The 23,597-nt window shown below is 38.6% G+C and overlaps 1 protein-coding gene across 3 annotated transcripts in view; it reads left to right on the top strand.

The window, feature by feature from the left end:
* The window catches only part of Ddr2 (discoidin domain receptor tyrosine kinase 2), a 149,014-nt gene that overhangs the window by 68,717 nt on the left and 56,700 nt on the right, over window positions 1–23,597 (top strand). For all 3 annotated transcript variants that reach the window (XM_010611282.3, XM_010611280.3, XM_010611281.3), the window contains one exon: window positions 15,015–15,123. In XM_010611282.3, the coding sequence (XP_010609584.1) occupies window positions 15,042–15,123 (82 nt within the window). In that variant the 5' untranslated portion in view covers window positions 15,015–15,041. The remainder of the gene's footprint in view (window positions 1–15,014; window positions 15,124–23,597) is intronic.

The raw sequence follows: 23,597 nt of genomic DNA, 5'->3' as shown, positions 1-23,597 counted from the left end.
TTTTTTTCCCAGCATCCTCATCACACAGTATTATTCTTCATCAAATATTGAATCACATACCTCATTTTTGCTTATTGCAATTATTGTCACTCTGCCTCCCTTCTTGGAGTATTTTATTCTTAGAAAATGTTTAATTTCCCCTAACAATTTGGGAAAAGAGACACTGTTTGAGTCCGTTTATTTTCTCTTCCTTACTGTGCAGGCAGCGTATACTTATAGCCAATGGAAGCAGTGGCTTTAGAAAGACCAAGAACACATTGTAGGGTTCTACATCATTTGGGATCATTTTGTGTGATTATTATCTGCCAAACTAGATTTATATATGTGACTCTGAGTATAATAACTTCATTGAATGTCACCCCTGTCTCTGACTATGTAGTCTTTTGATGGGGGCTTAAAAGTAATAACTTCTCATACAGTTTAAATTATTTCAACTTTATGGATCTCATTCTTCTCCCAGTGACTATAGAATTTTTATTAATCTCCATCTCATGTAAGCTTTGCTAATGTTTATTGTCCAGAAGGAACAAAATTGGAGAGAGTATATGTCCTTGGCAGTCTTCCCCTTTGTTTTACAGATTAAGAAATAAGATCTCAGGGATACTATTTGACTTACCCAGCATTACACTATTAGTTGTTAACATATGTTTAGGAGAGTTGCTCTCGTGTCTTGCTACTTAAAAAAAAATCAGATGTTATTTCCACTAAACCACTGTTAGCTAATTCCTTTTTATTAAAGAGCCTTAAAATTTAGCCTTTCTGATTTCCCTCTTTCTGTTTATGCACACTTATTTCTTCTTATCCTCTTTATCACTTAGTGCATTGATACGGAATAAGTTCTTAATATATGCTGGTTAATGAACACTTAAAACCATTTTTCCCTTTGGAAAGTTGGAAAAATGTTTAAGAGGAAAATATTATATCGAGTGATGAGGCATAAGCTAAAATCAGGGAGGTCATATCTTGGGAGAGAGAGTCTGTTGAAAGATATCAAAAGCATCATGCTGTGTGCCATTGTGTCTACAAAGGATGTACCTGTTATCAGTGAATTTATAATGAGATAACTAGTTAGCACCATTAAATGAGATAAAAATAGAGGCAAGACTAAATCATATGGAAAAAATTAAGTTCCAGCTCAAAAGAAGGTAATCTACACCAACAAGAAGTTCAGAGAAGGGAAGACTATAGAGAACCAACTACTAGCCCATTGTTCTCATTGGAAGAAGGATAAGTGTGAAGAAGGGAGGGAAGCTGGGTGAAAAATGAGAAGCAAACGTGGTCTAGTGCTGTATTATCTATTGAGTACCGGTCATGTGTGGCAAACAGTTGGCAAACCTACAATCAGCAGAAATTCCTGAGACAGAAGAGATTACTAATGTTAAAAGGGGAACAAAACTTTACTGAGCACCTACTGTACATTAAAAAAAAGCATATTTCCAGACCACAGGATCTGTGACAGGCACTGTATTATGCTAGGCATTAGAAATTCATTGATGAGGAGGAGAAATAATACCTTTAAATTCATGTAATGTAAATTCAAGTGCAGGCCATGCATTCTGCTTGGAACTCCACAAAACTATTTCATCAAGGAGGTGCTGAAGCTATGTAATCTCTTATACACGTATTGCAGGTTCTGGTTTTTGTAAGGTCAGACTGAGGCACTATTGAGACCACTGAGGTAGGCAAGTCTAAACAACATGTGATGAGTTTATTGCCATCTGGGTGCATATGGACCAAGGGTGAGAAGGCTACTGGCACTGAGAGGAGGGTGTTCGTAGTTGATATGGAGTTTTTTAGGTAGGGAAGGGGGCACTGGTTAAGAGGATGGAAAATTTTAGAGTTCCATGGGTAATGGGCCTGGGGCTGGCTGATAAATAGGTCAGTGGTGAGAGCAACAGAGTGGCTGCTGCCTTTTTGTTATTTCTGTAATCCTGTGGAAGCAGGTAGTGGGTCTGCTTGGGTGGAGGTCCAAGTTGTGGGAATCTGTCAGTTTTCCTACTCAGTGAATTTTTCCAGTAGCTTCTCTCCTTGTACCTAACTCTAACTTTATCCCTGATTCTCTCTGTCTTTTCCAGCCTAGTTATTTTTTTGGTAACAGGGATTGAATTCAGGACCTTGCACTTGTGAGGCAGGTGGTGGAACCACTGAGCTAAATTCCCGGACCCCCAAGCCTAGTTCTATACTCTGAGCATACAGGAATCCCCATGGGATTACATACACCATTAATCTCACTATTCTCTACACTTCCCTATAGTTAATGTTGAGCAGAACCCTGACCAAAGAAGCTCAGTTCTTCATTTGATTTTAGACCTTCAAGATCCCTTGAAAAACTCTGACTCATGTGATTATAGAGAAGACTTATTTTGACAAGAACATAAGTTCAGAAAAGAGTTGCCCATGCGTCTTGCTACCAAACAAAAATTATTGGCAAATCTATAAACTTCCTGTTCTAGTAGAGGTGCAATACTTTATGTAGTTCAGGGCCTGGAGCAGTCATGGTGTAGAAAAAGGATATTCCTGCCCCTACTCCCTACATGTCCTAAGATAAATACCCACTGTGTCCCCTAATCACCAGGGATTGCCTTGTAACTGTGGGCTCCAGAAATTTGAGTCATAGACAGATGAGCCGTGTTCACAGGATGAGAGTGTGCACAAGCCTTACTCAATGACTGTGTGGAGAATTGCTTAATGCATATGCTCTTCATCCTGACTTGACACATATCACCATCAACTAGGTATCTTATTTCTTTGAGTTGCCATAACACAATACTATAATATGTGTTGATTATAAACCATAGAAATTTATTCTTCATAATTCTGGAGGCTGGGAAGTTCAAGATCAAGGTACTAGTATCATGGGGTGTCTGATAATGGTTTTCTTCCTCATCTACAAATGGAATTTTCTTCTTGTGTCCCCATGGTAGGACAAGTGAGGGAATCTCTGGAGCCTTTTTGTAACAGGAATGAAGGAGTGACCTCTTTTAGGAAGGCAATACAAGAGGACTTGTCTTTCATGGCGTAATCACATGTCTACAAACTTTATCTTCTATTACCATCACACTAGAAGTTAGGATTTCAACACAGGAATTTTGGGAAGCAGATAAGCATTCAGTCCATAGGACTATCTGATGAGGCCTCTGAGTCTTGGGACATTTTACAGAATCAATTTACTGAGGACTCTCTCTAGTTGACTGGACACCATAGTTCTTGCTTTAGGAGTTTTTGTAGGGACTGCCAGATTCCCTTGTAGATCTGCCCTTTGGTTTTGGGGACAACACTATGGGAGAAAAATCTGTGGTTCCAGTCCTTTCCCCAGGCCACCCATTCCTTTTCGTTTGATTCATGCTTGCTCTGCTTTGAAGTTACCTCCAAGACACAGGGGGAGATCTTTGGCTGGACTCTTGTGTTATCCCAGGGGTGAGATTGCAGTTCTTGCAGCCTTGGGCTTGGTCCCAGCTCCTCCCCAGTGGCTCTGGGACCCAGATCTCCAATCTGACTCCAGCCAGGCCTCTCTGTCCCAGCATGACCTCACAGGCTGTCCTGCTGACTGCCTTTAACAGGCCCTACCATTGGTGATTTTCATTCCAGATGCAAGCCACTGGGCTCCTCAAAGGGATTGGGCAGGCTTCTCTAGACATCTTTGCTCTGGACTGGTCTGGCCATGCTCTCCCCTGTGGTTGGGATGAGGAAGCATGATGAACCCAGGCTGCCCCTCGTGATGCTCTGTGATGGTGAAAGCAGCCAAAGCTCTCATTGCTGTAATATATCATGTGCCCAGGATGGATTGGGGTTCAGTTCTGCTGTGTTGTGGTGAGACCTGGAGAGTGTTTGCAACAATGGCTGACAGATTTTAGAGAACCAGGGCCTAAGGCCTGGGGACTCTTCCATTCTCATTCATCCTAGCCTCACCTTTGAATGAAGAGGGAGCCCAGCCAGATCAGGGTCAAGGAAGGGGCTGGGTCCTCAGGCTGTAGGGGTATTTGTAGCAGAGCTGGGACTAGAACTCAGGCTCAGAGCCAGGTTTGTTGGCACTGGTGCAGTCTTCACTTCTGCCTTCCTCACTTGTTCAAGATCCTGCTGTGGTTCTGACCTGAATGAGAATTCACATAAAGCTTAGCGCACTGCCTGTTGCACAATAAATATTCCATAAATGTTCACTATTACTCTCAGGAGATCTTAAAGATACAAAATATTCTTGCCTGTCAGGTGCTTGCAATCTTGTGGAGAAGGAGTTTCATACACACCGACAAGGACAATGAGGGTACCAAACAAGTCACTATAGGATTATCTAATAAGTTAGGAAGCATAGATTCAATGAGTCTAGAAAGAGAAGAGACAGATTATTGTGACCTGAGAGATGTGCTGTGGAGGCAGTAAGAGCCTCATGGAGCAAGCCTGTGCACTCCCATCTTCTCATTGCACAGCAGTGAGTTAACAGGGCAATAGCTACTTCTAGACCCTACAGAACCCCAAGGCCAACTTTGCATCTACCTAACACACTTCTAATTATCACGAGACTTTGTTCTGTAGCCTTAGAATCTACAGACCCTGATAAGATCCCTCTCTTTAGGAGCTCAGAGCCCAGCCAGGGAAGTGGGTATGCATAAAGGTTTAACCACTAGTAAGGTCTTACCACAAGTGCTGCATTGGAATATGTTGTGTATTCCCAAAACAATCATCTGAGCCTAAAGGTAAGATGAAATGAATCAGGTAAGATCTTAGAATGTGAGTTTGAAGAGAAGCATGGATTTACTTTTGCAAATGGACAACTCAAAGTTATGAGCTCTTGTTTAAGGGGACTGGGAAGTATATGGTCTTTCTGCATAATAGATGGAGTTGGTTGGTGGAAGATTGGACCTAATCAAGCACATTCTGTCTTGCAGAGGCTGTCTTGCAAAGCCTCTGAGAACAGCATTGGTCAAGCACTTGGTCTCACACTTAGCCCTGGAAATGTGGTAACTTTAAATTGGGTTAAGAAGTAGAGAGTAGTGGGTTTGGCAGGATGGAGAGAGGGGAATCCTTAGCCATCAAGAATATGTGCCAGGCACTGGTGACTCAGGGAAATCCTCCTGAATGAACATAGATGCTCCAAATACTTAATCATCCTAAATAATTTATATTTCTTGCACTGAAGAAAATGTACATTCAGTGAAGTGAGGAACATCAAATGAAAAGGGTTAGAGGCTGAAATTATTTTGATCAGTGACATTACAGTATTATTTTGGCAGGGACTGCACAAAGTGCAGGTGCTAAAAAGAGACTTGATTAGAATGTGGAAATCCAGGGGCCAAAGGAAGTAGTGAAAACTGGGTCTGATGCTGCTTCCAGATTTACTACCAAGCTCTCAAGGGAAAGGCATCTTAGATACTGTATTGAAACTTACTTCCTAAGTTAAGGAGAGAGATGTAACTCTTGGTTGCCATCATTTCCCACTTGACTCTTTTACCATGTGACCCAAGTCTTCATTCTTGGCTCCAAAGCAGTGGACAGATTGGTGATCAGTTAAAAACTGCTTTGTTCCAGAATGAACTCCTCAGTTTGTGAGAGGCCTTACCTACCCAAAGAACTTGTTCCACTCATCTCTTGCTATGTAATAATCACCTCAAAAGCTAGTGACTAAAAGCAATCAATAATTACATTATTATGATTATGATGATTAGTTAATCATGCTTCCAAGATGACTGGTCTCAGCAGAGCTGCTCTTGGTCAAGGTCTGCCATGCAGTTGCAGGCAAAGAGTAGCTGGGGCTGGAGCCACCTTGCAGGCTTCTTCACTCATGAGTGTGAAAGTAGATTCTGCTGCCTGCTGGGACCTCAGGTCAGACTATTGGCCAGACAACCTACATGCACTCTCTCGGTGTGGTCTGAGCACTATGATGGCATGCTCTGCCTTCACTTTGTATTTACACTCCTCCCTCCTCCAGGTAGTCACATGAAAACATTCAATTTGATATTTTCCCTGACTGTAATACTAAAAGAAAAATGGGTGAATGATGCCACACCGTTGACGTTTGACAGTGACTTTGTTCTACCCTGAAAGGGTGGAGGGTGTCCTGAGACAGGAATATGACTCAGCATGGTTTCTAGGAGAACGAGCAAGAGGAAGAGGAAGTGTAGTGTCTTTGAGAACCTAGTGTCTGAAGTTTCTACACTTTTGCTCCACTCATTTTGTTAGAGGTGAGTCAGCTAAACCTATATTCAAGGGGAAGAAAATTAGACACCATCTCTTTATGGAAGAGTGTCAAAAATCTGTGGACACACTAAAACCACTGTAGCAGTTTTCTAAGTAACTTCACTCATAAAGAGAGTAGTTATCAGAGACAGACATGGCCTGAAGATGATATGTGTGGCTTGGAATTTTGGAAGGAAAAACAGGTAGTTGTACCAGCAAATGGAAAGTAATAAAAGAATGTGTGCTAGACCAGATTTTCAGAGGCTTCCCTGACTCTGACCACTTGTTGCTCTTTAGAGGTTGTCTAATTTTAGGGTTGCCTGACTTTCTTCACCTCTAACTGGAGAGGTCTTAGGTCCCTTCAAGCTTTTGTGGCCCAACATGTTTCTTCACTTGCTTCCCAAATCCTCCAGTCATGCTAACTGTTGTGTGCCCCATACCGTGGACAGATAGCCCTGGGCTCACCAGCACATGCTTCAGAGGGTTGAGAAACATGGGATAAATGTGCAATGGGGAAAGAAAATGAGAGGCTATTAAGGAGAAATACTCATGTGTAAGATCATTTTCAACTGCTTGGATGTCAGAGTTGGGAGTGAGAAATCTGAATGAATATTGAGGAGTTGCTGGAGCTTGGTAAGGTTTTACCCAAGTTCTCAGCAGGCCAATAGATACTGGACTGGGGATCTTCTTTTGTGTTTGGAAAATGCTCTGCCTTCACTTTGCATTTATACCTCTTCTTCCTCCAGGTAGTCACATGAAAACATTAGATTTGACATTTTCCCTGACTGTAATACTCAAAGAAAAATGGGTGAAAGGTGCCACACAATTGATGTTTGGTGGTGACTTTGTTTTACCTTGAAAGGATGGAGGGTGTCCTGAGATAGGAACATTACTCAGCATCTTTATTCTTAATAGGGGAGTTAGATAGTGAGGAGACTATGGCTCTTTCCCTTCCTCACCTCTTTTAACAAACTCAAGTTGTCTCAATTTTACTAATGAAAACATGGAGATAAAGGGAAATTAAGAGCCCTGCCAGCAAAGGCAGAACAGAGCTTACTGTTCCATCTTACTCTAAGAAGTGTGGGTCACACCAGGTCGCCTGGGGACACATCCTATTCCCTCAAACACTTAGCTTTAGGCCACTCTGAGCTCTTGGCCCAGCAGTAAAGGGTGGCATTTAGAGAAGCACAAGGCTGGGACTTCCAGAGGAAAAGCTGGGCATGAGAAGGATTCAATAAATCCTCAGGCATCAAGATAAAATATCAGATTGGGATGACTTTGTTGCTTGTGTGTGTGTGTGTGTGTGTGTGTGTGTGTGTGTATTTGGGGTCCTTCTCTTGCCAAACTAAGGTCACTTCTGCATATTTGTTTGATGAATATGAAATACTCCAAAGATTGGGTCTCATATTTGTTGAATCTGAAATGAAAATAACTCAGCAGAGAAGAAAAACAATTTCAAATGCCAAGAACAGATCCTGAATTAAATATATATGACCTTAAAGCATGTGGGGTATTTTCTCCTTACAAAGCCCTAATTTTGTGCACCCACACACACAGAGGGAACTGACCCAAGTCCTTCTATCTCATTTCCCCTCACACTCCAGCCTCTCCACAGCCTACCCTTTTCTATAGGAAAGGCCTTCCTGAAGGCCTAGCTGTGTTTAGGTGGAAGAGGCGGGGTGCAGGCAATAGCTGATTTTTCTGGAGGGCCAACACTTCTTTTCTGGTTCCTGTCTCAGGCTCAGTGTTCAGATCCCTGAAGAAACTCTTTTTTTTTTTTTTTTCAGTGAGATTACAGTCACCTCAGACTCTCCTTAGCTCTTGGATCTGGTAACAAAACTAGGAAGAATTACCATTTACCAAACCAGATATGCCCCACTATGGACACAGCTGTATTCCTGTAATGTTGTGTATAAACTCAATTTTTGTGTTATCAAATTATATTTTGAATGTATGGAAAGGATTATTTAAAGGCCCCCAGCACTGCATCTTTCTGTAAAGTGAAGACATGTTTTTGTAATGTGGTTACTAACTCAATGACTTATGAGATTGGTAAGCAGATAGAACATTTTTGTAACTGAATGTTATTTTAAATGTACTGAGTGGGATTTGTTCTTCAAAGTCATCTAGCATTGAATCCTTTTGCAAAGAACTATTCTATTAAGTGGATAAACATTTCATGACTTATGAGTTTGACAAGTTCAGACATTTCTTAAAGTTAGACCTGCCTGTAGTCTTGCTAATGCTTTTGCTAATGTCCGGAGTTAAGGACAAAAGAGCAATACAATCTATGAATTACGTTCAGGGACTTGAGAACAAAGCTTTTCAAACTTTTCATTTTGTTATGGTAAAAGATTTCAATGGCTGCTTACTTTGCTTACTTGCCATATTATCATGCGTGGAAATGATTTATGTTTTCCAAATAAATATTAGCTATATTTATAAAGGTATATCTCTTTATATCTGTATCATCTAAAGCTATATAAATCTATCTATCTCATTTTTATAGTGCAAAATAGACACTGCAGTAGGCTTTGGACTGTGGAACATCTGCTGTTTCCACCAGTACAGAGTGTAAACCTTGCTGTGAGACGACAGAAGATGTGACCCAGGCATGATGGTGACATTATTTTCCTGTTAGTCTTTTCTCACTGGGTAGCTCATAGGTCATTTCATCATTTATGTCCCAGATGCTTTGCTCCAGCCTCATATACTAACCTACTTGAACACTCACATGAAGCTCGCTAACAATGAAATACCCTGGCTTACTAAGGCAGTTGGAAAAAAAAAAAGGAGTGAGGTCCCAGGGGTGCATCTAATAGACATTTATGAAATAGTTGATGAATAAGTAAATGAAATCCAATAACTTGACCAGAGCAATTTGCATCTTGAGTTTAATTTTAAAGGTTGTAATAAATTGTCAAGGAAATTTGTTCTATTAATCAAAGAATTAAGCAGAGAAGGACCTTTCCAGCTCCTTGAGATGCTTTCATGTATGCTTTTAAGTTCTGTGCATATGTCATATTGATACATTTTTTTGATAAATATTAAACCCTTGGAAAAGTTCATTCAAGGGGATAAAAAAGAATTATATCTGTTGATAATAACTTTTGGGGCTTCGCTCAATGCAATCATCAATTCATGCCAGCAAATATTTATGAAGAACTCTTTGAGGTGTTGAAAACAAAATAACATGTAAAATAAACATGGAGCTTGTAGAGGGATACTAATCAAAGCAATACATGTATAATTAGACACTATAATAATTTCTAAATAGAAAAATTACGATGTTCTTAGTGCATGTAACAATCCAGTGGATCAGACTATTTCATTGGAGAAGTGACCATTGAATAGAGATTTGAACTAGATAAAAGGAAGAATGAAACATCTTGACACAGAGGCCTTCAGGCAAAAGAAAATTACAGGAAGAAATGGAGAAGCCCCAACACAACTGTGGTGAAGATGGATAGGAGAGTAGCTCTGGGGAGGTAGGCAGAGGCTGCATCAAAGCATCATACAGCATGATGACAGACAAGAAAGGCCAAAAAGAACAACAGAAACATATGGGTTTTGAGTCATACAAACCCTGAGCCCATAGAAAAGTTTTCTTACCTACCAAGTGTACAACCTGATCAATTTAAAATTCTTCCTTCTCTACTGTCTTATTGGTAAAAACAGTTCTCATTGAGCCACCATGAGTATTTCATGAGATCGTTCCTGACATATGTTAGACACACATGGTGAAGGTATAGTGCTTAGCTAGGTGTGTTAGGAATCCACTGCTGGTCACCTTAATTTCAAGCAAAGCATCACTATTTTTGGAGATTCATAGTCTAAACCCCTAAAACAGTTTCAAAAAAGGGGATCGATATTTTTTGAGCATTTATTCAAGTTTGATTTAGTTCAGTTAAAAACCAGTTTTGACAGTGGCATTTACCTGTAATCCCAGCACTCGGGAGGCTGAGGCAGGAGGATTGCTGTGAATTGGAGGCCAGCCTGGGCTACACAGAGAGTTTAAGGCCAGCTAGTGCTACAAATGGAGACCCTGCCTCAAAAAACAAAACAATAGCAGCAGCAGCAGCAGCAACAACAACAACAAATCCAGTTTTGAACACATACTTTGCATAAGATATAAAGTATTATTTTGGTCATACAAGAAAGAGCCAATTTAAATCTAATAAATAAATGGATAGTTTTATAACACTGTTAAAGATATGCGGCAATAATTTAGCATGTGTTTTGGGGAAGGAAAGGAAAAGACCTCTACAAAAGATTGGGAGCAGGCAGTGGTTACCCAAGGCAGTCCTGGACCTCAGCACTTGCTGAAGAGCTGCTCACAGGAGCTCAGCTCTTTGTGAAAATACATTCTAAATCATGGTCATGCTGTAGCCAAGATCAGTGTCTCCAAAATCTGCCTATGTATTTTTTCCCTCCAGAAAGCTAGAAGTGAGTAGCAAACAGATACATGTATTTATCACATTCAAATCAATGAAATGAAACCATGTTCATCAACATTGTGGTCTACAGGCCACTCCCTGCCCACTCACACCATGGAGTCACGTTCTCTTCTGCGTCTGGCTTCTCTCGCTCTAAGCCGCTTAGGACAAACCCATCTGAATATCTGACTTTATTTTGTTTGTTTATTTTTACCTCTTTGGGTAGGACCATATTCTGTTCTTTTGAAGTTATCATAGCAAGAACTTTCTTGCTTAAAATCATTTCTTAAATACAATCCTATCACCTTTTTACTTAGTCCGTCTCCGTTACTGGCCATTCAAATTTGATTCATCCTAGGGTGCATGGTGGCACAAGTCTATAATCCCAGCACACTGGGAGACTGAGGAGGAGAACTGAAAGCTTGAGCCCAGCCTGGGTGACTTGACAACTTAGAGAGGCCCTGTCTCAAGGTTTACAGAAATTACGAATGGTAGGGTGATGTATGTAGCTCAGTGTGAAGCTCTGGGTTCAATCCCCAATATAACAAACAAAAAGAATCTTAATCATCCTTCAGGAATTCATACCCTGATTTCCCCATGAGGCCTTCCCTAATCACTTCAGTTTAATGGGATTTCCCCCTTTATAATTTTATTGTACATTCTATTTCTAATAGAGAACACAGTGTCTGGTTGATGATTAGTGTCACATGGGGATATTTTAAAGACTTTTATTCTAGAACAATTTTGTATTTACAGAATCATGAAGATAGTATATACCATTTCTGTATACCCCAAATTGTTTTGTCTATTGTTAGCATATTAGTAGAGTACGTGTGTCAACATGAACGAATCAGTATTTATACATTATTGTTAACTGACATCCATAACTTACTCCAATTTCTTCAGTTTTTCCTAATATCCTTTTTCTAATCCAGGATGCCATCCAGGATATTGCATATCACATCTGTAACCTCCCTTAGCTATGATAGTTTATCAGACTTTCTTGTTTTTGATGATCTTGACAGTTTTGAGGATTAGGCATAAGAGAACTTTGTGGAAGGTTTTTAATTATATTTTCAATTTCACTAATTGATTTTGCAGTTTTTAGAATTTTTATATCTTCTTAGTTCAACTTTGGTAATTCATATATATCTAGGAATATGTCCATTTCTTCTGTGTTTTTTATTTCATTGGAGTACAGATTCTTGAAGTAGATATTGATGATCCTCTGGATTTCTGCTGGATCTGTTGCAATTTAACACTTTTCATTCCCAATTGCATGGATTTGAGCTCCTCCTCCCCCGTTAAGTTTGGCTAAAGGTTTGTTGATTTTATTTATTCTTTCAAAGAACCAACTCCTTGATTCACTGATATTTTTGCATCATTCCCTTAGTCTCCATTGCATTGATTCCTGCTCTAATCTTTATAATTTCTTCCCTTGTATGATCTTTGGGTTTGTCTTTTGCTTCTTTTTCTGTGACGTTGAGGTTAAACATTAGGTTATTTGAGCTCACTCTGTTTTCTAGTGTGGACATTCACTGCTATGAATTTCCCTCATTGCTTTCATTGTGTCCCATAGATTCCTGTATGTCATATTGGCATTATCATTTAATTGTAGAAACTGTCTAATTTCTTCTTTAATTTTCTCTGTGACACATTAGTTGTTCAGGAGGGTGTTATTCAACGTGTTATCCATGTATTTGTAAAGTTCTTGTAGTTTCTTTTGCTATTGATCTCCAATTGAATTGCACTATGGTCTGAACTTAAAAATAATCAGACCTCCAAACTTTAAAGACCCAATTCTAAAACAGGCATCTCCAATGAACAGACATTTCTCACACAAAGAAGTAGAAGCAGCAAATAAACAGGTGAAAAAATGTTCAGCATCACCTGTCATTTGAGAGAAACCAAAAGTATAAATGTATAATAGATAGTGTGAAATAGGGAACAAAGCTCTGAAGGGAAAGAGGAATTGAGGGATAGGGGAAAGAAAAGAAAGGAAAGGAAAAATGTGAGAAAAGGAAAAAATGGAAACAAAGTCTTTGTAAATAGGGAGAGGTGGAGGGGTTGAAGGGAATGCAGGGGAATAGGGAAAATATAAGAACCAAGAGAGATACTTCATGTAAAGGTACAAAGTCCCAATAACGAATGTCATCACATTGTATACCCAAAATGTACCAATAAACTTAATAAATAAAAAAGCCACATTGTATAGATTGCTCTACATGATGTTAAACAAATACTAGTTTTAAAGAATTAGAACCTGACAGTGTGAAATGGATTAAACACACAAATGATTTAAACAATAAAATGGTTGACAGTAACAAAAGAGAGAGAGAGAGAGAGAACTTTGTGGAATGTCCCTATTTGGAATGTGTCTGATGTTTTTCCCCGGAGTAGACTGGGGTATTAGTTTTTTTTTTTTTTGAGGAAGAACATAGAAAGTGTCATCCTTATCACATCATATCAAGGACACATACCATCAACATGACTTATGAGTGCTGAGGTTAACCTTGATGACCCATCTTGAAGTAATGATTGTCAGATTTCTCCACTGAAAAGTTACCATTTTTTTCTCCATTTCCATGCTACACTCCTTAGAAGATGGCTACTATGGCAGCACACTAAAGTGGTCAGAGGGAAAGAGGTCACTATGCCCCACTTCCTTAAGAGGAGATTGGTAATACAAATTATTTGAAATTCTTTTTCCTGGGAAATGGTCTGTTTTCCCCCATTTGTTTACTCAGTCATTTATTTACATCAGCATGGACTAGTGGATATTTATTTTGAGCTTTGGGTTATAATCCAGTACTGTTTTATTTATTTTGTTGCTCAAATTGTTCCAGCTTTGGCTATTCCATCTTGCAATTGACTTTCTTATCCCTTTGACATGCTTCCATGATTTTGGGGTGGACACTTTTCAGTTTCTGGTACTAAAGATACCCCAGGTTCATCATACATAATTCTTGGCTCAGTCCTAATATCAGCTATTTTGCTCAAGGAGAATAGTATTAGAAACCAAGACCTGGGTGCTAGGTGTACTCATTATTTCTTGGTGCTCATTGATAGTATGCTGTTGCTTCTAGTCCCTCTGAGCAGATAGAGCCAGAAGTATCTTGCCCTATATACACAAATATCTATAAATATTTTTGCCTCCATTCCTTTGTATCTTTATTAAATATACTGATATTTTCATATCTAATTTATTATCACATGATCAGTTTGGGAAACTAAAAAATATATGAGATGTGATTGAAAAATACAGTATGGGTGTAAAATTTAAAAAATTATTAATGTAAATGACATATTGCCATTAATCCCCTCTCAAATACACTTATCCTATCATTCTTGCCAATTTTTGCAGTAGTATTGGAAGTCCTCTGTGATTGTCTTTAGCTGTGCTGTTGTAGCTGCCTGAATGTCTTGAATTGATTAAAAATGTTCACTTTTACCGAGACCTGTCATGTAAAGGTACAACATCCCAGTAATGAATGTAACTGTACTGTATACCTAGAATGTACCAATAAACTCAATAAAAATTTAAAAAAGTTCACTTTTAATGGTCATTTTAACTTTAGAAAAGAGCCAGAAGTTACAAGATGCCACATCCAATGAATAAGGTGAATGAGGAGACAACAGATATTTTTATGAGCCCACCGTTTTGTTGGATGGCATTTGGCAACAGTATTCACCTTCACCTTTTTTTTTTTTTTTTTTGCACTGGGGATGGAATTCATGACCTTGTGCTTTTGAGGCAGTTGGTGGTACCACTGAGCTAATTCCTCAGCCCCCTATTCACTATATTTTTGATCACACCTCATAAAGATTCAAAAGAGGATTTCCAGAACTGCTTCAGAAAAATACAAGAACACTGCGCTAAGTATGTTTGAAGAGAGGATGAGTATTTTGAGAGGGATTAAAGGCAATGTGTCTTTTATAATGATACATTTTTTTAAAAATTTAAACATTCACCATACATTTTGATACCAGGACTAATGATTCAGAAGATATACTAAACTTTTATATTTTGAATGGCAAATACATCAAACTTATTATGTTTCTTGGTTTAATTAGGAATCAATATTAAATTATGACAGTTGATACCATGGATATACATTTTACTTTACCATTATTTATTATGTGGGTAAGTATTTGTCTTAGGAAAATGTTGTCGTCTGACTACAGTTCTGCTGATTTTAGTTTCACGAGTGTATTGTCTAATGCAGTTTGAAAATTCTTACATTAGGTGATTATTAGATGTACAATTCAAGCTCTCCAGATCTATGATTTGGTGTTCTAAATATAGAGCACAAATTAGCTATGAAGATTATGTTGTCATGTTGGTAGTACCTGCATCTCTCATTTCTTCTCCTTCTCCTCTTTCTTTGCATTTTTGGTGGGCTGCAGGCTCCAGTTCCTACTCCATCTTCTGAGATGAAGCTGGTCCCCAGGATGCCCTTGGTGCTGCTCCTGCTGCTGCCTGTCTTGAGTTCTGCAAAAGCTCAGGTCAATCCAGGTAACAGATCCCCACTGTAAACCAGCTGAATTTCAAGCCCATCAGTGTTCGTATTGGGTAAAGCCTTACAAGCAGGCTCAAAAGTCTGGTTTTGTTTTTTTTGTGTGTTTTTTTTTTTTATCTTTGTGATGAAACATAGCCATACCAGGAACAAAACAATACACTTTCTCTCTCCACATATACATTGTGGGTTTCTGGTATAAAGTAAGATGTAGCAAGAGCATTTTTTAAAAAATGGAATTGGAAGGGTTAAGGATTTAACTCAGTGGTTGTGCTGCCTGCCTCACAAGCGCAAGGTCCTGAGTTTGATCCTGGATAGCAAAAAAAAAAAAGAGAAACCGAAATGGAAGAGGCCACTTTTTGTTCATCTTCTTGGCAAAACAGAAGAGAATTTGAAGATGCCTTAGAGAACTTCTCCAAGTCATTCTGTCACTTGTTTCTGTCTGTAGTAAGCCTAGATTTTACTTTATTTGAATGTCCTGTTTTGCTTTTGCTACACTGTTTAGGGAATCTCAGGGAGGTACTCTTCCTACTAGTGTGAAAGGAGTCTTTTAAGCCAAAATTTGTGCTTTTTTTGTATTACATATATTTTTGAATTTTAACCTGAAGTATACAATTGTATCATTTGTCTCCTATACAATAATGAAACTTAGCAACCTAAGGCTCAATCCCTTAGGTGCAGGCATTTATTTTGCTCCTGATCTTGTACTTTGATGGTTTATGTGGAGCTTGGTTGGACTGTTTTCTCCTACTCCTTGGTTCACTTGTGTATCTGGGAGCAGCTGGCTGTTGGCTCATCTGGGTTGGTCTAGCTCTCATGGCTGGACAATTTGACTGTCTCTGTTTCATCCCTTAACAGACTAGCCTGGATATGTTTCCATAGAAATGGCACAGGAGCAGAAACAGAAGCAGAAACATGCAAGCATTTTTCAAGCCACTGTTCAAATTATGCTCATTAAAATCTCACTGGCCAACATAAGTCACATGGTCATGCTCAGAGTCAGAGTGAGACAATCCAAAGATATCTACATGATAGGGGGCTATATGTAGAGATGGGTAAAGAATTAGAGTCTTCTGTTTTATTCTTCCACGAATATAAATGTAGCCTATGTGTTCAATTTAACGAATTTTATGGACTGAACATATCCATGTAAATAGTACCCAGATCAAGAAACAGAAGTTTATCAGCTCTTCAAAGCTCTCTTCAGCTCTCTTCTAATCGCTTCACTCCCACACCAAAGGTAACCATTATCCTGCTTTTTTGCAAATGTAGATTAGTTATATAAAAGGAATCATATAATGCACAAATGCTCTGGCTTTTTTGCTCATCGTTTTGCTTACCATAATCATCCTATTGTTGCATGCAGTTGTTCATCCTCACTACTGTAAGATGTTATTTTGAACACCAGCCTACTGTGAATGAGGATTCAGATAGCTTCCCATTTAGGCCTATGGTAAATCAAGCTCCTATTATGTAAGGATGCTTGCATAGAACTTTTAGTGGAGATGTATACTCAGTTCTCTTAGGTTTGTATCTAGAAGTGGAATTTCTGGGTTTCTCGTTATCATATGATCCGCTTTTCTGCATAATACCAAAGTTTTCTAATGTGATTTTACCAATTCACCATTCCACAATTGTATACAGAGTTCAGTTGTTCCATTTAACTGTATTTAGATTATCGAGAGAACTTGTACTTTTTGTAACATTGGTGTATGTTTGCAAAAATGTTTGCATTTCTCCCCCTTACAAAGATTCCAGTCTATGGGCTATTCTTTATACCCTCAGTAGGAAATATGATCAAAAGTCCTTAAAAATCAATGAATTATTGGCTGAATAAATCCGATGCCTTGTTACTTTTTTGCATTGAATTTAACTGGTGCATCTGAGATCTGAACTTAGGCACCATTCTTCCAATTTTCAGTCCGGTATTTCTTTTGCCCACAAATTGAGGTCTGGTTGCCTTCTACTACATTCCCCCTGCTTTGATCCAAGGATGAGTGCTGAAAGTGCCCAGAATGGTAGGAGGTTTTAGTGCTGGGCATGCTCAAGGGGACTAGAATGCCATGGAGGCGTTTAATGACTCCACCAAAGGAGCTGGCCTTCTGTGTTAGGATACACAACATAGCTGTTCAGCAGGATGTGAGATATTTGAAAAGAGCAAACAATCATCTTAATTTTTCTCTTATTTATGGTGCCAGTCTTATTTTTTTTTTTTTTTTTCTGTCAGGGAAAAAGTAATAGAGGTTGTGATTTATAAAGATCTTTATAAAAACATGGAGTACAAGAGGCAGAGATAAGAATTTGAAGCAGGTGAGATAGTTGAAGCCATCATCAGTGTTAAAGGATGTGGTTATGAAGCTTGGGTGTCATGGAATCATATGTTGTGTACACTACTGAGCATAGAGTGGACATATAATAAGAGCATGTTGATTTAAGAATGATTCTTTAGGCATTCTTACTGGGGTCTACTGAAACACTGAATTAACTGATAGTTCTGAAAGGTCACTGAAAGTGTTTAGAGACTGAATACATTCTTGGCCAGATTTTCCCACAGGGTGCTCTCATTATATAACATGGAGCTTAAATCAGGAGACTTGGGTTATAAGCAAATCTAATGTATAACCAACCACTAAACTATTGGGATGCATTTTATTGAGCACTGAATATAAAATATTAATTAGCAAACGGTAATCATACTGAGCATTCAGTTCAATTAATGATATAAAATAAACCCATTAGTTGAAGCTCATTTTTGAAGATTTCACAATGACTATGGATCAATGTCAGTGAGTTTTCAGCACTGGCATGGCTTCTTTGATAATAGTGACATCAAATACGGCAAAATATCAATGTAAAAATCATTAAACCCCAAGAAAGGATGGATGATTTTGTTGACATATAAACTTCATCTTTCCTACTTGAGGCCCAGTCTTCTGCAGGTGTTATCTCCTGGAGGCTGCCGAGCAAGGGTGTGTGAGAGAGAACCTGGCTGAGGCATGAAGCCAGTAGAGCTGCTGACTTGCTCCTATAAAGCATCTGATCTCTGGAAGAGCAGTTTCAGAGGCAGGTGGTGTTAGCAACACATCTAGCAATGGCCATGAGGGATTGTTGAAAGAGATGTTGTTACAGGGACTTGTGGTGTAGGCTCTGTAGGTCTACAGAGAAGATACTGAAGTGCAGCTGTGTTTTTAGAGTCCTGAAAGGTGGACAGTGTACTCGATATCTTCCATCTTTGACAGAACACCAGAATTGAAACCTAATGATTGTCAGTGAGATGGAGACACTATAGGCAGTTTCCTATGTCAAAATCATAACTCAGGAGTATCACTTAGTTAATGATATTCATATCAAACAATTATACCAATAACTTATAAAAACAATTTCTCAACAAGTGATCTGGATGTGATTAAAAGGTTCCAATGAATGATTTGAAGATCATTTATTAAAAAATTTTAGCTTTGTTTCTTATTTTTAGTAACAGCTCCAGTTATGATCCTGGTTTGGGCTTAAATTAGTTGTGATATTGGGCAATTTGTTATGTTTATCTTTGTATCTCTAGTAAAATGAAGTTGGGTCAGGTAATCTATAAGAACCTTTCTGTCCCACCATTGCTATGACTTTATGACATGGGAGCTTTTCTGCCTGTCCTAGAAGATTTGATGAGCTTTAGACCATGAAGCATAGCCCCTGTGCTTAGATGATTGCTCTCTATCAGAAAGACCACACTTGTCCTCAACTTTCTGCCACCTCCCAGACTCAGAATCTGGTGTATGAACTTTAGGAGAATTTTGCCTTTGGCACTGATGATAGGAGATGACTTTTAAATATTTTTTTATTGAGTTTATTGGTACAATCTAGGTATACAATACAGTTACATTCATTATTGGGGTCTTGTACCTTTACACGACAGGTCTTGGTTCTCATTTTTCCCCCTTGTCCCTTCCTCCCATCACCCCTCCTCCCCTCCCCATTTACAAACACTTTATTTCCATTTTTTCATTTTCTCATATTTTTTTCTTTTCCCTTATCCCCTTTCCCTACCCTTCCCACTTTCTCTATACCTTTAGCCCTTTTCTTCCTATTTCACATTGTTAATTATCCCATTGGGATCTTGTGTACTATTATAGTTTTTCACACCAGAGGGACTATTTGGTATTTACACGTGTGACTTATTTATTTCACTTGAGTATATCCTCAATATGTATCCATTTTCCTATGAATGACTCTAATTCCTCATTCTTTATGGCTGAGTAATATTCTATTTTACAGAAAAATCACATCTTCTTTATTCAGTCCCCGTTTGATGGGCAAAAATGGGCTGTTTCCAAGTTTTAGCTATTATAAACTGTGCCACTATAAACATTGGTGTGCATATATCACTGTGGTATGTCTCTTTTAATTCTTTTGGAAAGAAACCCAGCAGAGGGATGGCTTGGTCAAGTGGAACCTCTAGTCTCAGCTCTTTGAGGTATCTCCATATTGATTTACATAGTTGTTGCACCAGTCTGCATTCCCACCAACAATGGAGAAGGGTTCCTTTCTCTCCACAACCGCACCAACATTTGTTATTGTGTGATTTCTTGATAGCAGCCATTCTTTGTGGGGTGAGGTGGAATCTCAGTGTTGTTTTCATCTGCATCTCTTGAAAGACCAGTGATGTGGAACATTTTTTCATATAATTACTTGCTGCTTTTACTTCTTTGTCTGAAAAATGTCTGTTCATTTCAGATGCCCATTTTTGAATTGGGTCTTTATATTTGGATGGGCCGATTGCTTTGAGTTCTTTACATATTCTAGATAATAGTCCTTTGTCTGAGGAGCAACTGGTAAAATTTTTTTCCCACATTGTAGGTTGTCTCTTAGTTCTGTTGATGGTTTCTTTTTCAGTGCAGAAGCTTTTTAATAAGATGAAATCCTAGTTGTTGATTCTTTCTGCTAGTTCCCATGCTACTGAGGATTTGTTCATAAAGTCTTTTCCTATGCGAATGTCTTCAAGAGTTCAACCTAATTTATCTTCTAGCAAGTTCAGTGTTTCTGTTTTAATATTTAGATCTTTAATCCATTTTGATTTTAATTTAGTGCATGGTGAAAGATAAGGGTCTAGTTTTAATCTTCGGCAGGTTGAGATCCAGTTTTTACAACACTATTTATTAAAGAAGCTATCTTTCCTCCAATGGGGATGGTCAGCTCCTTTATGCTTGAACTCTAAACTGCCCTTTAGTGACAATGTGTGTATAGAAACCTTGCCTAGCATAACCTTCAAGGATTTAATAACACTGTACTAGAAGCCACACTGATCCAGGGTATTCTTTGTTATACAGGTGGGACCAAGAAAAAAACCATACAGACAGATGAAATAGCATCTGCAATGGCTGGGAGGAGGGAGAGGTACATGCAGGGCTGGTGATGGAGGGTGATGAGCGAAAGCCCCAGAGGAGTTGCTCTCCTATCTCACTGCAGAGCCCTTAGGTGAACTATCCCCTCATTTCCAGCCAAACAGGGAAAAAGAGAATGCAAAACTCAAAGAAAAGCATCAACTAATATGCAATAAACCTGTAATATAATCTTGGTACCATTTTAAGTTTTGTCAATAAATCTCATCTTATCAGCAAATAGTATTATGATTCCAGGTTTACAGAGGAATAGTTGAGGCCCATAGACTTTAGGCATACTCATGCTTACGGATGAAGCCAAGTGGCAGAACTGGGATTTGATCTAGCACTAGTAAGATGCTCTTGACCTTGTGTTTTACTGTTTCCTGTGGATAGTGAACCCCCTGGAATATCAGTGCAGAGGAACCGTAGGTTCATTGTTGAGCAGTGCATGCATACTGGACCCACAAACTCCCTGAAATTGTACCCCAAACCTAATGTGTGGAGGAAAAAGTTCATTTTTCAAAGGAGATATCTAACTGTTATTCAATATTGAAAAGACTATGTGTTCAGTTCTAGAAAAGACCAAGAATGATTGATTTAATCTAGTCTTGTATAGATGAAAAAACTGAGGTTAACAGAGATAAAATACTGGGAGGAAACATTTTTGGAGAGATTATTATCAGACTTAACTTTGGATCCAACTCTGCCACCTACTAGCTGGGTGAGCTTAGACCAAGTCTCAGTTTTCTCATCTTTTTAGTCACTGCCTTAAGAGACATTATGAAGACCAAGAGGATATTTGCATTGTACATAGCATGAGGCATGTGGGATGTAATTAATAAATGCTGAATCTTCTGTTCTTTTCCTCATCTTCATATATTGTGCTATGATACTTGTAGGCTTTATTAATCTTTCTATTATTCTATACTGTCTTCTGTATCTTTAATTATTTAAACTATATTTAAAAATATTCTCTTTTCTAGGGAAAATTTTTTTCACACTTCTTAAGTCTTCCAAGTACATTTATTTCATAAATACAGCTTTCCATGCAAAGCAGCCAGCTGAATCCCCTGTCTATACTCTTAAGAGTATACTTGTCTCCTGTTGTTTAACACTCTGGGTGAAGAGCTAAGTTTACAAATCAGATCCCTAACTTGTAAAAGGTAGATAGGTGAGTTAGAGCTAATATAAGAAGGGACAGAGCTATGATTGTCTGCAGTTTGTAGAGGCAAGGGCTGTGGAGACTTAAACTATGCCTGAAGGCCAGGAACATTTCTGTGAGGTTGGGGGAAGAGTACCACACAAAGTCCTTCTCCTGGTACTCTTGGTTTTTGCCACCAGCTGAAGAACTCATGTTTTTTCAGGGCTCCCACACAGAGAGGCCAAGAGTCTACAGGAGGACTTACATTGTTGGCAGGAACATACAAGTATCCAGTGTCTTTGGTCATTACGGAGATCTTGCACTGGAGTAACTGGGGCCATGCATTAGTTCTGCTCTACATTCCTACTTATCAAGGCCCTTTCTAAAAATTGATGAGGACTTGAGGGCCTTGGAGACTATAGTGTCAATATATATAATACCTTTATATATTTTTATTATGATTGCTTATTAAATGGGAGAAAAACACAGGATTATTGCTATAGGGGCAAATGAAATAAAGACAAATGTGTTAAAAGAATATGAAAAATTATATATATAAATATTGACTTGCAATTTGTCACTTTGAGGAAAGAGGGAAATTAGAGTGACCCAAACACCACAAAACAGTAGTTCTACTAAGCAGATGATGAAGGAGGAAAGAGAAAAAGAGTAAGCATTAAGGTTCCCTGTGCTCTCCAAGGCAGAGTCCAGTTGCTTGTGGAAAACCAGGCCTCTTTGGACTCCTGGACTCTGAGAGGATATAGTGCCCTGTGCCAAGGCTGGGCATATCCATTACAATATAATTTTTTCAAGGGAGAATAATGTGATTGTTGACTTAGCTCTTGGTTTTAGCTAGCAGCTCTCTGATGAGCAAGAATATAGCAAGATAGGCCTCCCAGAACTTTTGGTGATTTGGACACATATACAATAAAGTAAAACAAAAGTCAAGACAGTCAAATCTCTGAGGTTTTTAACAGGCTTAAGTGGGAGGTGATGAGTCATTAAAAAATGCAGCATCACCCCATATCCCATTTAGAAGATGTTTATGACTTTGGCTCTGTCTTATTTGCTGTGTCCATGATCTCTAGTGTACTCATTACCAGCATCTATCACAGTGCTTAGCTTATACAGGCAATCAATAAATGTTTGAGGACTAAGGAGAAAGACCAAAGAAAGGAAGTCAAGGAAACTTAAGGCTTGTCTGTATTTTCGTGCAAAAACAAAAACAAAAACACTTCCCTAAATTATGCTGTGTGAGATTGGAACTCACAAATGTGTTGAGAAGCTGACAAAGAACCATAGGAATGTCATCCCTTTAAATAATAGGATGTTAAGTATGGAAAAAGCAAATCAGAATGATAAACTGAAGTCCCTGAGCAGTAACCACTTACACACAATACCGGGGTGTAGCTTTTGGATAGTTATGGGTTGGAAAATCCTATCCCTTACAGAGGGAAAGCCATTTCAGGTGGGAGGGGAAGGTGAGGCCTCTGCACTTATGTCTGAGTGTCCCCCATTTCAGTATACAGGTACAGTATTTCAGTGGTTAGAAATAGAGAAAAAAGTACTAACATTTTGTGTAAATCTCTTACTCTTGGCATTTGAAGGGAGGCATTCAGGTTCTGCTTTCACATGTGGTAAAACCTGCAGTAAAGACAGAAGGTCTAAAAGTGAAATGTACCTTCTATGTACAACCATTGCTAACTTATGGAATGATTTGTCCAAGCATGGGAGGGGCCTAGGCTGTGAAGATAAGTAAACATACCATTGGAAAGCTACGATGTTAATATATTTGTTTGCTTTTACATTAGACCAACATTTAAGATTGGTAATAGATTTTCTTATTGAGGATCTTGCTTATCAGTGGTAGATAGTGGTACTGAAAATATTTAAGAATGACAGCATGATATATCTTTGGCTATCAATATGTTTTTTTTTTTTTTTTTTTTTTTTTTTT

Source organism: Fukomys damarensis, unplaced genomic scaffold (assembly GCF_012274545.1).
Source record: "Fukomys damarensis isolate Sample0158 unplaced genomic scaffold, DMR_v1.0_HiC HiC_scaffold_19, whole genome shotgun sequence".
Taxonomy (NCBI): Eukaryota; Metazoa; Chordata; class Mammalia; order Rodentia; family Bathyergidae; genus Fukomys; species Fukomys damarensis.
Note: the sequence above shows the minus strand (reverse complement) of the source record. Positions and strands in the feature narration are given on the sequence as shown.